This window comes from Macrobrachium nipponense, chromosome 1 (genome assembly GCF_015104395.2).
Source record: "Macrobrachium nipponense isolate FS-2020 chromosome 1, ASM1510439v2, whole genome shotgun sequence".
In the NCBI taxonomy this organism is placed as follows: Eukaryota; Metazoa; Arthropoda; class Malacostraca; order Decapoda; family Palaemonidae; genus Macrobrachium; species Macrobrachium nipponense.
Genome location: NC_087200.1, coordinates 138,455,047 through 138,467,939, shown reverse-complemented (window position 1 = coordinate 138,467,939; position 12,893 = coordinate 138,455,047). Strand labels below are relative to the sequence as shown.

General features: G+C 37.0%; 1 protein-coding gene across 1 annotated transcript in view; it reads left to right on the top strand.

The window, feature by feature from the left end:
- Positions 1-12,893, top strand: part of LOC135219682 (2-oxoglutarate dehydrogenase-like, mitochondrial) — a 446,325-nt gene that overhangs the window by 128,792 nt on the left and 304,640 nt on the right. Inside the window, 1 exon segment of the mRNA XM_064256630.1 lies at positions 62-268. Within this exon segment, the coding sequence (XP_064112700.1) occupies positions 62-268 (207 nt within the window).

Below are 12,893 nucleotides of genomic sequence, written 5' to 3'. Positions count from 1 at the left end.
ATTAGTTTTGGTACTCGTATATTGTATGTAAGATTTAAATTAAAAAATTTTTCCCCCACAGTCTTGGGACACCTTTTTCCGAAATGCTACAAGAGGTGCACAGCCTGGACAAGCATACACTTCACCACCTACCCTAGCAGAACCTACTCCCCATCATGTACCATTATCAGCCCTAGCTCCTATAAGTGCTGGACCACCAGCTGCTGCTCTGAGTCAAAAAACAATTGATGATCACCTGGCTGTTCAGGGTATCATTCGAGCATATCAGGTAAGTGTTATTGCTTATCATAATTGTATTATGCTTTAGATAAGATGAAATAATAAACCTTGTGAGTTCCCAAGACTGTTACTGAAACAAAGATTGAAACATTTGTTTATCTATTTTTGGAATTTTTTCTTTGGTAAAGAGAATTCCTAAAGCTCTTTAATTCCTTAAGCAAATTCTAGATAAATTAAGCTCAGTGACAGATTCCAGAGCTTGGCCTCATGGCTCAAATAGCATAATCAAATAAAATTAGTGTTTACTAATATATAATGTATTTGTTAGTTAGAAAACAGTTGTATTATAGTTGTTTTTAGATTAAGCTCCCTTCAGAATTGTCATGTTTGTCTGCTTGTAAAATGGAATTTTGTATATGAGACTTACCCAGCAATTATATAGCTATAGTATTTCCAAGGCATGACAGCCTAATTCAAATTTCATGGGTAGTGCTTTGATTATTAAGTGTATATATACAGTGCCATCCCCCAACGGCAATACGAGAATCAACTTAACAAAGCAGTTCATTCTGTTTGTATTCTCCGAGAATAGTTCTTGAATGTAACTCCATTCAATTAGGTCTAATACTTTGGGATATATGTTTTACTTACTGGGCTTATGCTATGCGCAAGTCATTGGTTAGTAATTGCCTTAAGTAATCATGATTTTACATTATTCCTTTAGGCCAAGCTTTTATGTTTAGATTTTGTTTACCCGCCATTGGTCAATAGCATGACACTGGTAAAAAAATCACCGTAAAATAATTCCCGAATGTTGTTCCATTCTTGTATCTTAGAACCTTCGCATTTATTATTTACTTACCGGGATTAGGCTATGTGCAAGTTGCTGGTTAATAATTACCTTTAAAGGTATAGCACCTCAGTGGAGTGGTTGATATGGTGTTGGCGCGCACCACCTCAATGGCCGCGAGTTTGATTCTCGGGCATTTCTATTGAGGTGTGAGAGATGTGTATTTCTGGTGATAAAAGATCACTCTCGACGTGGTTCTGAAGTCACATAAAGCTGTTGGTCCCATTGTTGAATAACCACTGGTTCCATGCAATGTAAAAAAAAAATTAAAAAAAAAAACTTTTAAAAGTAATTTGTGAAGGTTGCATCATTCCCTTAGATTATGCCTTGCTTTCGGGATTTTGTTTACCAGCCATAGGCTATTATAGTCACAAGCTGCCAATGAATATAGTGACCTTAATAATTTAATGAATGTTAAGACATTCTTTTAGGCCAGTCATTTTTTTTTTTTTTTTTTTCTTTTTTTTTGTTTTTTTTTTTTTTTTTTTACCTTGCTTGGGACACTCATCACTTCCCTTTTGTAAAGACTGAAAGTGTGGAGGTTTAAAGTAGTAAGGAGAGAATAATGTTAATGTTTAGCTACGGGGGCTTTGGGAGAGAAGGCTTACATGGCCTCGGTGTATGGAGGTATTTCCCTGGCGTTACGCAATTCTGAGCGTTTCACATCTTAGCCAATAGTCTCCAGCTCACTTGGCAGACTGGAGCACAGGCCACTTGAGTCATTTAGACTGGATCACAGGCCACTCGGGTCATTTAGACTGGATCACCGGCCAATCGAGTTATTTAGACTGGATCACAGGCCACTCAAATCAATTAGCAGGGCACGTTATTTGTTACAGTAATACCTCGACATACGAGCATTCTGAGATACAAGCCAGCCTTCGAGCAAAATTTTGCATTTAGATACAAGGAAAATATTGAGATACAAGCACGCTTACAGATGCTAACGCTAGATGGCCCAGCGTTTGGGAGCGTTCTAAGCCTGCTTAACTCGTTCAGTTCATGTGGTTGTCGACTTTTGTACACATCTCCCAAGCATCTCCCGTGTTGTGTTTGCGTTATTTACATGATTTTCACTGTGTTTGTGAACATTCTTTGTAATAAGTGATGGGTCCTAAGAAAGTTAGTCAGAAGAAAAAAGGCTTGATGATGGAGATGAAGCATGAAATTATCGAGAAACATGTATGAAATACGGTACCATCCAACTCTCTCCCTCCCTTCCTCCCTCCCTCCTCCCTGCTGCACACACTGCCGTTAGCTGCTATTGTCATTTTATGTGCATGTACAGTATGTTATACAGTATAGCAATTAAAAACATGTTTCGACTGACTGCCGCTGGGAAGGCGTTTAGTGAGTGGTGCTCAGTAGGCATCAGATTAAAGGAAGGTTACAGGTAGTTGTCGACTTACAACTGCAATTGGTTACAACCAACCGGTTGTAGATTGATTTGGACGTAAGTTGGCCCATGCTAATTTACCGTAAGAATATTATAGTAGCCTAGCATACACTAGGGTAATCAGTACCATCTTTACATATAGGGTAGCCTAGCCTACACTATACAGCTAACTTTATGCATATATGGCATAGTAATTATTAATTTCAACTAATTCTCTAAGTTCAATGCACATTGGCTTATAATAATTCAGTACAAACAGAAATTGAATAACATTTAACAAGTTAGCCTCGCGTATATGATGATGATGTTATCAGGGTACATAAATCATATATACAGGCAGCCCCCAGGTTATAACGGGTTCGGGTTATGACGTTCTGAGGTTAAGGCGCTTTTCAATTATATTCATCAGAAATTATTTCCAGGGTTACGACGCCTACAACGCTCATCTGGCACAAGAAATATAACACCAAAAATGCAAAATAATCAATTTTTGAAGGTTTTTTTGATGAAAAATGTAATAAGAATGCAGTTTACTTAGTTTTCAGTACACCCAAAGCATTAAAAGTAAGGTTTTCTTAGGACTTTTAATGAAGTTCCGGCTTACGATGATTTTCAGCCTACAACGTGTCTCAAGAACGGAACCTCCGTCTTAACCCGGGGACTGCCTGTATACGAATACAGTAGCCTAGCCTACAGTATACTGTATACTACTATATGTACGATATATACGATATAATTTAGTAATTTATTAATATAAGCCAATTTTGGAGGTCATATGCATTCTGACATGATATATCCGTAGAAAAAGAAATTGGACACGAAATGGGAATCAGATTCTGACTGACATCTGCATACCTAATTGAGAGATGTCAGGCTGCTGACGGCTACATATATTTTGAAATAAAAACATAATGAATATGCATCTTTTCTGTGAATCTTTAAAAAGTTAAAACATTATTGTATCAATTAATATTGTATGTAATCTCATATTGTATCATTAAGTACTAACAAAGTGGTCAATGTTTTGGTTTGGAAATCAGTTGATGCCAAATAAGAGTTAATTTCTCCGTATTTAACTCAATTTGGAGCGAATTGCCTTGCTTCTAGTTAGCGTAAAATGCCTTGATGTGTGTTTTCCAACTCTTGTCAAAAGCATCTTCATCCCCTAAACCATTCTCAAAACCACCTTCACTTTATCATGCCATCTAATCCTTCAACTTCCTCTTTACCTTCCACTCTCAACATGTACCACCCAAGCCCGCTTCATGCCTTCCTCTTGATTCATGTTTACCACATGTCCATACCATTTCAGTCTTGACTCTTACCTTATCAGTAATCTTTACAACCCAGCCACACCTACTAATTTCTTTGTTTTCCAGCCTCTCACATAGTGAGATACTCAAAATCCACCTCAGCATCTTCATTACTTTTTGCTTCTGGTACTGTTTCTCCTTCCTATTTAGACAGCACCTATTTGTGATCATCATCAGTGGGCTGATTTTGGTACACAAGGTCTTTATTTTAAATTTATTTGACATTCTTTGTCCCAAAATACCCTTGCCACCCACCTCCTTCCGTGTCCTCAAAGCTGCTTTTATTGTGCTTTCAACTTCAGATTCACACCCTGCCTGCTGGTTTAAAACAGATCTTAAGTATTTGAAATGCTAAATCTGTTTTTAAATTTAGGCCTCTTCTATCTCTGCAAATAACTTATCCCCTTTCTACTTGCTGAACACTGTAGCCCTCAGTTTTATCCAATATTACCATCATACCTCACTATTTTAGAGGCTCCGGTAACTTGCTTTACCTGTTGCAACTAATCACCAGATCATCTGAACACAGCAAATCAGTTTTCAGCCATAATTCTTTTCCAGAAATTCCTGCCACCCCTTAACCTTTGCAGTTAATCACCAGATCATCTGTATACAACAAATCCCATAGGCTTTCAGTCATAATTCATTTAATATTTGATGTGTCTGGTTTTTTTTAAACCTTTCATGACTAAAGTCTGTGGTCTACCATAAAGATTAGGGTGACTGTTTTTCCCCCATCTGTCTTGAGTATCTATTCATCCGTCTGACATGCTTACCTTGGCACTGTAACAATTACACAGTTGAAGTGTTTCAAGTTTGATACAATGGCAGGTTATTAAGCATAGATAGATATGCATGAAGGAAATTGTCCATCATTTTATTTCATGCTTACTGTGCAACACAGTCGTGTTACACACTTGAAGATATTCCTGTCAAGCTCGGTTTGTAAGTAAACCAGTGTGCATGGGTATGAATGAAATTCTTCAGATTTTAATGTATTCAAACTTGGTATAAAGGTAGACCATCTTGTTTTAAGTGTGCTTGAAGGGAGATCATCTTGTCTTTTTTTTTTTTTTTTTTTTTGCTTACTTAGCTTATTTGTTTTTAGTTGGAGCTGATTTAGAGTAAGGTAGTGGTAATAAAGGAGTGCAGACTTTGTCAAACAAATCTTGTTAAGAGAAAATGGTAACATTGTGACTTATTACTGCTCACTTTAGGATGAGATTGCTAGCCTATATTTAGTTCTTTTTGTTCTTTTTCTTTATTTCAGATGGTCTCTCTGTTTAGTGGAAGCTTTCTCACAAGTTAATGGCATTTTTGGCCTTAGTCCATGTGATTGTCTTTTTTCAAGAAATTATTTTTTGCACAAACCCATTATGTGATGAACTGTTTGTGTGTACTAAAAGTAGTCCCAGACGCTTCCCTATTTAAAGAAACACCGTCAGGATCATTTGATGTCATCAGATCCACGAGGTTTTAAGAAATTTCAGGATCTGGAAGGTGGTAACTTTAATCATGTAACTTACCCAGTAACATATAGCTAAGAGTTTCACTCACCCAGCACTTAAAATTACAAAATTTGTGGGTCACGCTAATTTTTCTGTTTGTTTTGGGCTAGATAACATTCCCTCCCCCAACTTTTGGTGAAAGAGAGGAACAACATAGCAAAGAGCTCAGCTTGTTTCTGCCAGGTGATGGCTATACACTGGTTGTCGGCTGCGGTTAATTCTGAAATTCTTGACTTTTCTGATTGTTTGTTCATTACAATTGGTGGAGTAATTTCATTTGTTGGCCAATTTGGGGTTATTCAGATAGTGTTAGGTTCTTGTTTTTTAGGGAACTCATAATAACTATGACTTTTTGTTACCGACTTGACTGACTGTGACGATGTTGGACTCAAGGTTGTCTAACTTTAATATTGTGCTAAAGGTTGTAATAGATGTTTAACCAAAGAATCTAATGATTCTCATACTTTGTGTACGGATTGCCACAGACAAGTATGTTTTGTTGACTTGAGATGTTCGAAGTGTATTGACTAAGATGAAAGAACATGGAAATAATTAGTCTCACTTGAGAAAGTTAGCTAGAGACAGGAAAAGAAAGGCTTTGGCTTGGGCAGAATCTAAATCATTAACTAGTCAGGGATCTTCTGAATTAAAATCAGATTCGAATGTTTCCTATCATTTCTCTAGCCCCCATTCCCGCCCAGTTCTCTTGCTGTTTCACCATCTCCAGCTTCAGGCTTCCACACTTCCGATCCCAACCCCATTGCCATCCATGAAGAAAAGCTTGCTTTATTAGTGCAGACGATGGAGCAGCTTGGTTCGTCAGTGAAAGTCCTTATGGACAAAGCTAAAAGTGATAGTGCAGTCACAGTAAAGGAGGTAGCTGTTCGTCCCATTGACTCTCCTAGGCAAAGGTCATTAGCATACATGTACTCCCCAAAACCTGGTAGGAGTCAAACTGGTAGCCCAAGGGAGGTCGCCACCTCAGTTCAACCTGTTGATGCATCCCAGGTTGCAACAAAACCACTGGAAAAGTCTCTCTGAGGATGTGCATAGTTTGTTGAGTTCAGAGGATTCCTCTCCACATCTTTCAGTGGCGCTTAGAGTAAGTGTCGTCCCTTGAAAATGGGCGCTACAGAGGTTTAGAGAGCCAGAGCACCTGTCTTTCAGTCACTGGGACAGTCCATAGCATTTTCCTTCTGATTGCCTCTCAGAAGCAGATACTTCCCCAGTGCCCAAGGCTCATCGTTGTTCGTATGCTCCTCGCCAAGCATCAATGCCTCCTTCTGCAGTCCTTTAGCATCTAGTAGCGCTTACACTTTCAGATGGAGCCAAGCTCCTTGTTGACCCCTGAAACCTCAGCAGTCAACAAGTGACCAGTAGCGCCCACTTGCTTGGAGCTAGACAAACGCCAATTTTCACCCATAGGCGTCGTCAGCTCCTTTAATTTCCTCTGATGTCTCTGAAGTGGATCCCATTTATTTGAAACTAGACAGTAATTTGTCTCTGCTAAATAAGGCTCCCATGATGCATCAGCCGGTGAATATGGTTCTATCTCCAGTGTCATCTAAAGATGAAGAAATAGAAGACCAAGAAGCTCCTTCAAGTGCTAATGCTTCTTTGATGAGGTTCCTTTTGGTCACATTTCATAATCTTATTATGGATATGCCATCTTTGTCTTCCTCTAACCTGCTGAAAATGGTCCTTTTGTCATCAACTAAGTAGAAGCATGGCTTGCGGGAAAGAGGGAACAAGGCAGAACCACTTTTAGTTTTCCTCCCTCTAGGATATCAAGATGGAGATATTTGTCCTATGCTATTGGGGAAGCCCCTTTCCTTGGAGATCTGTGCCTCTTCGCAAGGGGACTTTTCTGGTTTGGTTGATTCAGCCAGACTTTCAGCTTTTTCCTTCAATAAGATTTTGTTTTTGGACTCTGAATTGGCACATCTCTTGAAGAGTATCTTCAAAGTTTTTTAGTCATAAACTTTTTAGACTGGTCAGTTGGCGCCATGGCTCATAACAGTAGAATATGCTCTCTCTTATTTGAGAACTTCTTTGCGGACTGGTTAGGGGTTCTATCTTGTATTGACAAGGGTATTAGGGATAGATCCCATGAGTTGGCTGGCTTTATACAATGGGGACACTTAAGAAGGTGTAACCTCTACTCAAAGATCGTCTCTGCTGTACAGTAATACCCCAAACTTACACAAGGTTAGGTTCCAGACCATCACGCACAAAGGGAATTATCATATAAGTTTGGCACAGTCTCTAAAAATGCTAATAAATGCATACTTCTTGAATAGTGCCCTTAATCATGTTCCCTTAGATATTAAACTAGCTATTAAATGAAATTAAAGTTACTGTAATTTATTTAAAAGTTAGCTACTGTAATTTATTTAAAAGTTAGCTCAATACATTAGTCTTAAAAAAAGAAATATGTAAATGGTTTGGTAAAAATATAGGTGTGTCTGAAGATTAGATAGTAGAGCATTTCTCTCTTCTTTCCCCCTTCCAACCAACAATCTATTTTTAAAAGTCTTCTCAACCATTTTTAAGAATTCTTTATTGTCTTTTTCTTAGTTCTGAAATTCCTTTTCATGAGCAAATGGTCCGTTTTATGTGGACTAATACAACTCTTAGTTATGTGTCTGTTTTAGAATAGTGCATTTACAGTTTTAGAAGGTAAAGGGAAAAATAGATAGAAATTATCTACCACTAAGTTAACTATGAGAGAGAGAGAGAGAGAGAGAGAGAGAGAGAGAGAGAGAGAGAGAGAGAGAGAGAGAGAGAGAGAGAGAGAGCATTGCCTTTACCATAGTATTAAGCTAACTTTTAAATGAAATTAAAGTTACTGTAATTTCATTTAAAAGTTAGCTTAATACATTACCCTTAAGAAAAATAAATGGTTGGTAAAAATATACATAGGAGAATGTGAAGATTACATTCATATGGAGAGAGAGAGAGAGAGATAGAGAGAGAGAGAGAGAGAGAATAGAGAGAGAGAGAGAGAGAGAGAGAGAGAGAGAGAGAGAGAGAGAGAGAAGAGAGAGAGAGTTAAATTATTGATCACTGATCAGCAGCCCTCTCCCTCCTGTCCCATTACTTAACATATTTGACAGCCCCAGACTTTGAGCTTCTGGTAGAGTTAAAACGAAAGATGAGGGAAAGAATTCTTTATGCATTATTTTGTCATTACAGTTACAGATAGTTTGTTGACTTTCCGACCTATGCAAGTCACGACTGATCGACTTGCAACCACCCACAACTAAAATGACTGGGCAACAAAGTTTTTTCCCAGCTACTGCCTCTCCACACACGCAGCTCACTTTTCATGCTGCTACTGACTATTAAAATATCATTATATTTAAATATTGGAATATATAACGGGGGAAAAATTTCATATATAATTGTATACAAATCGTGCTGTGAGCAAAACGGTTAAAGCTAATGAGTTAATTTTTTTTTCGTTGTATTGTACACTAAATTGCAATGATTTTGGTATATAAAAAATGTTAAAATAATCAAAGCAACACAGAGAAAATTTTATCGCAAAAGGATGCATGAATTCGTAACGTACGAACGTAAAAAAAAAAAAGTTTTGTTCAAAAATTCACCATAAATCAAAATATTGTGCTAGAGACTTCCTGTTTGTTGCAAAATGAAGGTAATTGATTGAATATTACTAGACTGTAAGTGTTTTTAGCTTTCAATTGCAGTTTTTTACCATTTCGGTCGAGTTAAAGTTGACTGAACGTCGACTTTTTTCTATTTATCGTGATTTATATGAAAATATTTCAAAACTGATAAAAGCTACAACCGAGTTATTTTTTGTTGCATTCTACATGAAACTTGCACACATTTTCATATATCCAAAATATGTAAGGCTAATATAAAATGGTGCAAACATTACGACAAACTGACGAAAGAATTTCTGAGATTTTCGGCAGTTACCGCGCGTTGGCATAAGGAAAAAGTGTTTTTCAAAAATTCACCTTAAATCGAAATATTGTGCTAGAGACTTCCATGTTTTTTGCAAAATGAAGGTAAATGATTAAATATTACTAGAGTATAAGAGTTTTAGCTTGCAATTGCGTTTTTATACCATTTCGGTCGAGTCAAATTTGACCGAAGGTTGAAATTTTAGCACATGGTGATTTTTATGAAAATATTTCAAAACTGATAAAAGCTACAACCATGAGTTATTTTTTGTTGTATTCTACATGAAATTGTGCACAGCACATTTTCACATATAAAGCTTTATTAATGGCTAATATAAAACAGTGCAAAAATTACAACAAAGTGGTGAAAGGATTTCTGAGATTTTCGGCAGTTACTGCTCGCAGACGTCAGGAAAAAGTTTTTTTTTCAAAAGTTTACCATAAATCAAAATATTGTGCTAAGACTTCCATGCTGTTGTAAAATGAAGGTAAATGATTGGATATTACTGGAATGTAAGAGTTTTAGCTTACAATTGCGTTTTTCGACCATTTCGGCGAGTCAAAGTTGACCGAAGGTTGAAATTTTGGCACTTATTGTGATTTATATGAAAATATTTCAAAACTGATAAAAGCTACAACCATGGGTTGTTTATTGTTGTATTCTACATGAAATTGCGCATATTTTCATATATAAAACTCTATGTAACAGCTAATATAAAACAGTGCAAAAATTACGACAAAGCGACGAAAGAATTTCCGAGATGTGTTGCTGACGTTGTTTTTTGCGAGAAGAAAGAAATTTGCTGACGTATAATACGTCCAAGAGGCGTTTAAGGGTTAATAGATTACTAAATTATATCGTATATGTGGTAAACTGTAGGCTAGGCTACACTATTTGTAGGTATACTATATATGTTCCATGGTATCATCTTCATATATGCAAAGCTAACTTGTTAATGTTATTCAGTTTCTCTTTGTACTGAATTATCATAAGCCAGTGTGCATTGAACATAGAGAATTAGCTGAAATTAATAATTACTATGCCATATATGTGTAAAGTATAGTGTAGGGTAGGCTAGGCTACCTTATATGTAAAGATGGTACTGATTACCCTAGTGTAGGCTAGGCTAGAAAAAAATTATATTCTCTTACGGTAAAATTAACATAGGCCAAATTACATAACAAATTGCGGTCAAAAGTCGACAACTAGCTGTATATTATTATTTGAAAATAATAATGAACTTGTAGTAGATATACCATAAAAGTTCTCTCATCTCAGTAAGAGAGATATAGTTAGAGAAATGGAAATGGAAAGGTTATTTCTTGAAAATGCTATTAACAAACATAGTACATACTACAAGTACCATAAAAATTCTCTCATCTCAGTAAAAGATTCAATTTACATATAAAAGCTTGAAAGCTTATAAATTACCTAAAGAAAAATTCAATTAACACTTTTGCGGGGTATATTTATGATTAAAAAATGTTGCGTTTGCATTCGTGTGGCTGTGAAATAAGGTTTCACTTTGAAATCTCCACTGGCATTCCCACAGACCAAGAGTGTTAGCCTATCCTTCATAAAAATTCTCTCATCTCAGTACAAGATTCAATTTACATATAAAAGCTTGAAAACTTATAAATTACATAAAGAAAAATTCAACTAACACTTTTGCAGGGTATATTTATGATTAAAAAATGTTGCGTTTTTATTCGCGTGTCTGTGAAGTAGGGTTTCACTTTGAAATTCCCACAGACCAAGAGTGTTAGCCTATCCTTCATAGGCTTGTGCCCTGGCAATGAACTTTCCTGCTGAGTGATGTAGGTCTGTTTTGGCATTTTTTTTTATACCAAAACAGATCTGTCTCATCACAATTGAAGGCCTGTTGTGGGAGGAATCCTTCAGCCTCAAGATACTCTCTGAATTCATCTACTAACCCTTTCGTGGCATGTTCAACTGAGCTTGCAGCCTCCCCATGCCGTATGAAACTATGGATGCCCATACGCTTTCTGAATTTATCAAACCAGCCTGGCCTTGAAGTCACAAAGAGCATCACTAGTTGTTTGCATTTTCTTACTTAAATCGGCATGCAACATCCTAGCTTTCTCACAAATGATTTTTCAGACACACTATCCCCCACTAAGTGCTTTTAGTTGATCCACACCAACAACAGCCTCTCTAAATCTTCCACCAGTTACTCGCGATCTCTGTTTCGATAATGACGTGGCCCCAGTTTTGCAAACATCAGTGCTTGATTTCATCGTTACTTAGCTATGATAGAGCTGATTGTCAACACTGACTTGCTGCACATCCTAGTGATATCAGCTACACATACACCACTTTCATACTTCATTACAAGTTCTTTCTTAAATTCAATTCTATTCCTGGTCTTTTATTCTTAAGGGGTGGCACTTGCTGCTTTCTTTGGCCCCATGATGGCTACTTTGCAATGAGTTTTTACGGCAAAATTAGCACAAAACAAAACAACAGGTGCAGTGATGCGGACTATGAGTGCGGAGATGCTTGTTCAGCAAGAAACAAAGCCAAAGTGGGTCACAAGAGAAGACAGGATGCTTTGTTTGGGCGCTTTATATGGGGCTGGGTCACACGCTGGGCCCTAGATGGAGTGTTTCTGAGTGTACGAAAACCGAGGAAACGTACAATAACCGAGACAAAATTGTGTTGAAAAAACCCTATGAAAACCAAAACGTACAAAAAGAGAGCCGTATGAAAACTGAAGTTTGACTGCATATATTACGATAATAGTTGATCAGTATGTATTGTAGTTTATCTTGTAAGTGAAATAAGTCTTTTAAATGTTTTATTTCAATAAGTGACATGTATACTGAGAGAGAGAGAGATATTGTAAGCAGATTTGATTTTGTGGGATTTTAAGTTAACATTTTATTGATATTTTGCTGTTTACAGTAATACAGGCAGTCCCTGGTTATTGGTGGACTCTATTATCGGCGATCTGGTTTTATGGGGCTGGTCTAGCCCCATAATGGGACGAGTTCTGGTTATCGGTGCCATAAGGGTTCTTTTGGCATGCCATAAGCCCCATTATGGCACCATAAATCACTGAGTTTTGGTTAATGGCTGTTTTATGATGAGCATATGTATATAAAATAAGTGGGGACAGTAGTACCTCGAGATACGAAATTAATCCGTTCCGAGGCGCCCTTCGTATCATGAGGTTTTCGTATCTTGGACCACATTTTACATGTAAAATGGCTAATCCGTTCCAAGCCCTCCAAAAACTCCCCAGTAAATTATATTTCCAGGCCTACAACACATGTTCTAGGGTTACGACGCCGATCCGACGGAAGAAATATGACTCCAAAAAGGCAAAATACTGTACATACTTGAGTAATATTCAACTGCATGTAATGTTCAACCCCATTTTTACTGCATATATTAGGACTTTAGCATATGTCCCATAGCAATAAGCCTAACCTATGTTAGCGGTTGCTACTGTAGCCTAGTCTATGATTCTATGATTCTGACATCTAAACCTAAGAAGCTAAAAGCTTCGAATATGCTAATAAAATGTATAAATAATCAGTATGTACTCATTTCAAATAATTATTAATTAATCATTAACTATAATACACAAACAAACAAACAAAAAACCTTCCAATCGATTGTTTACATTCAGCTCTTACGAGTACCGA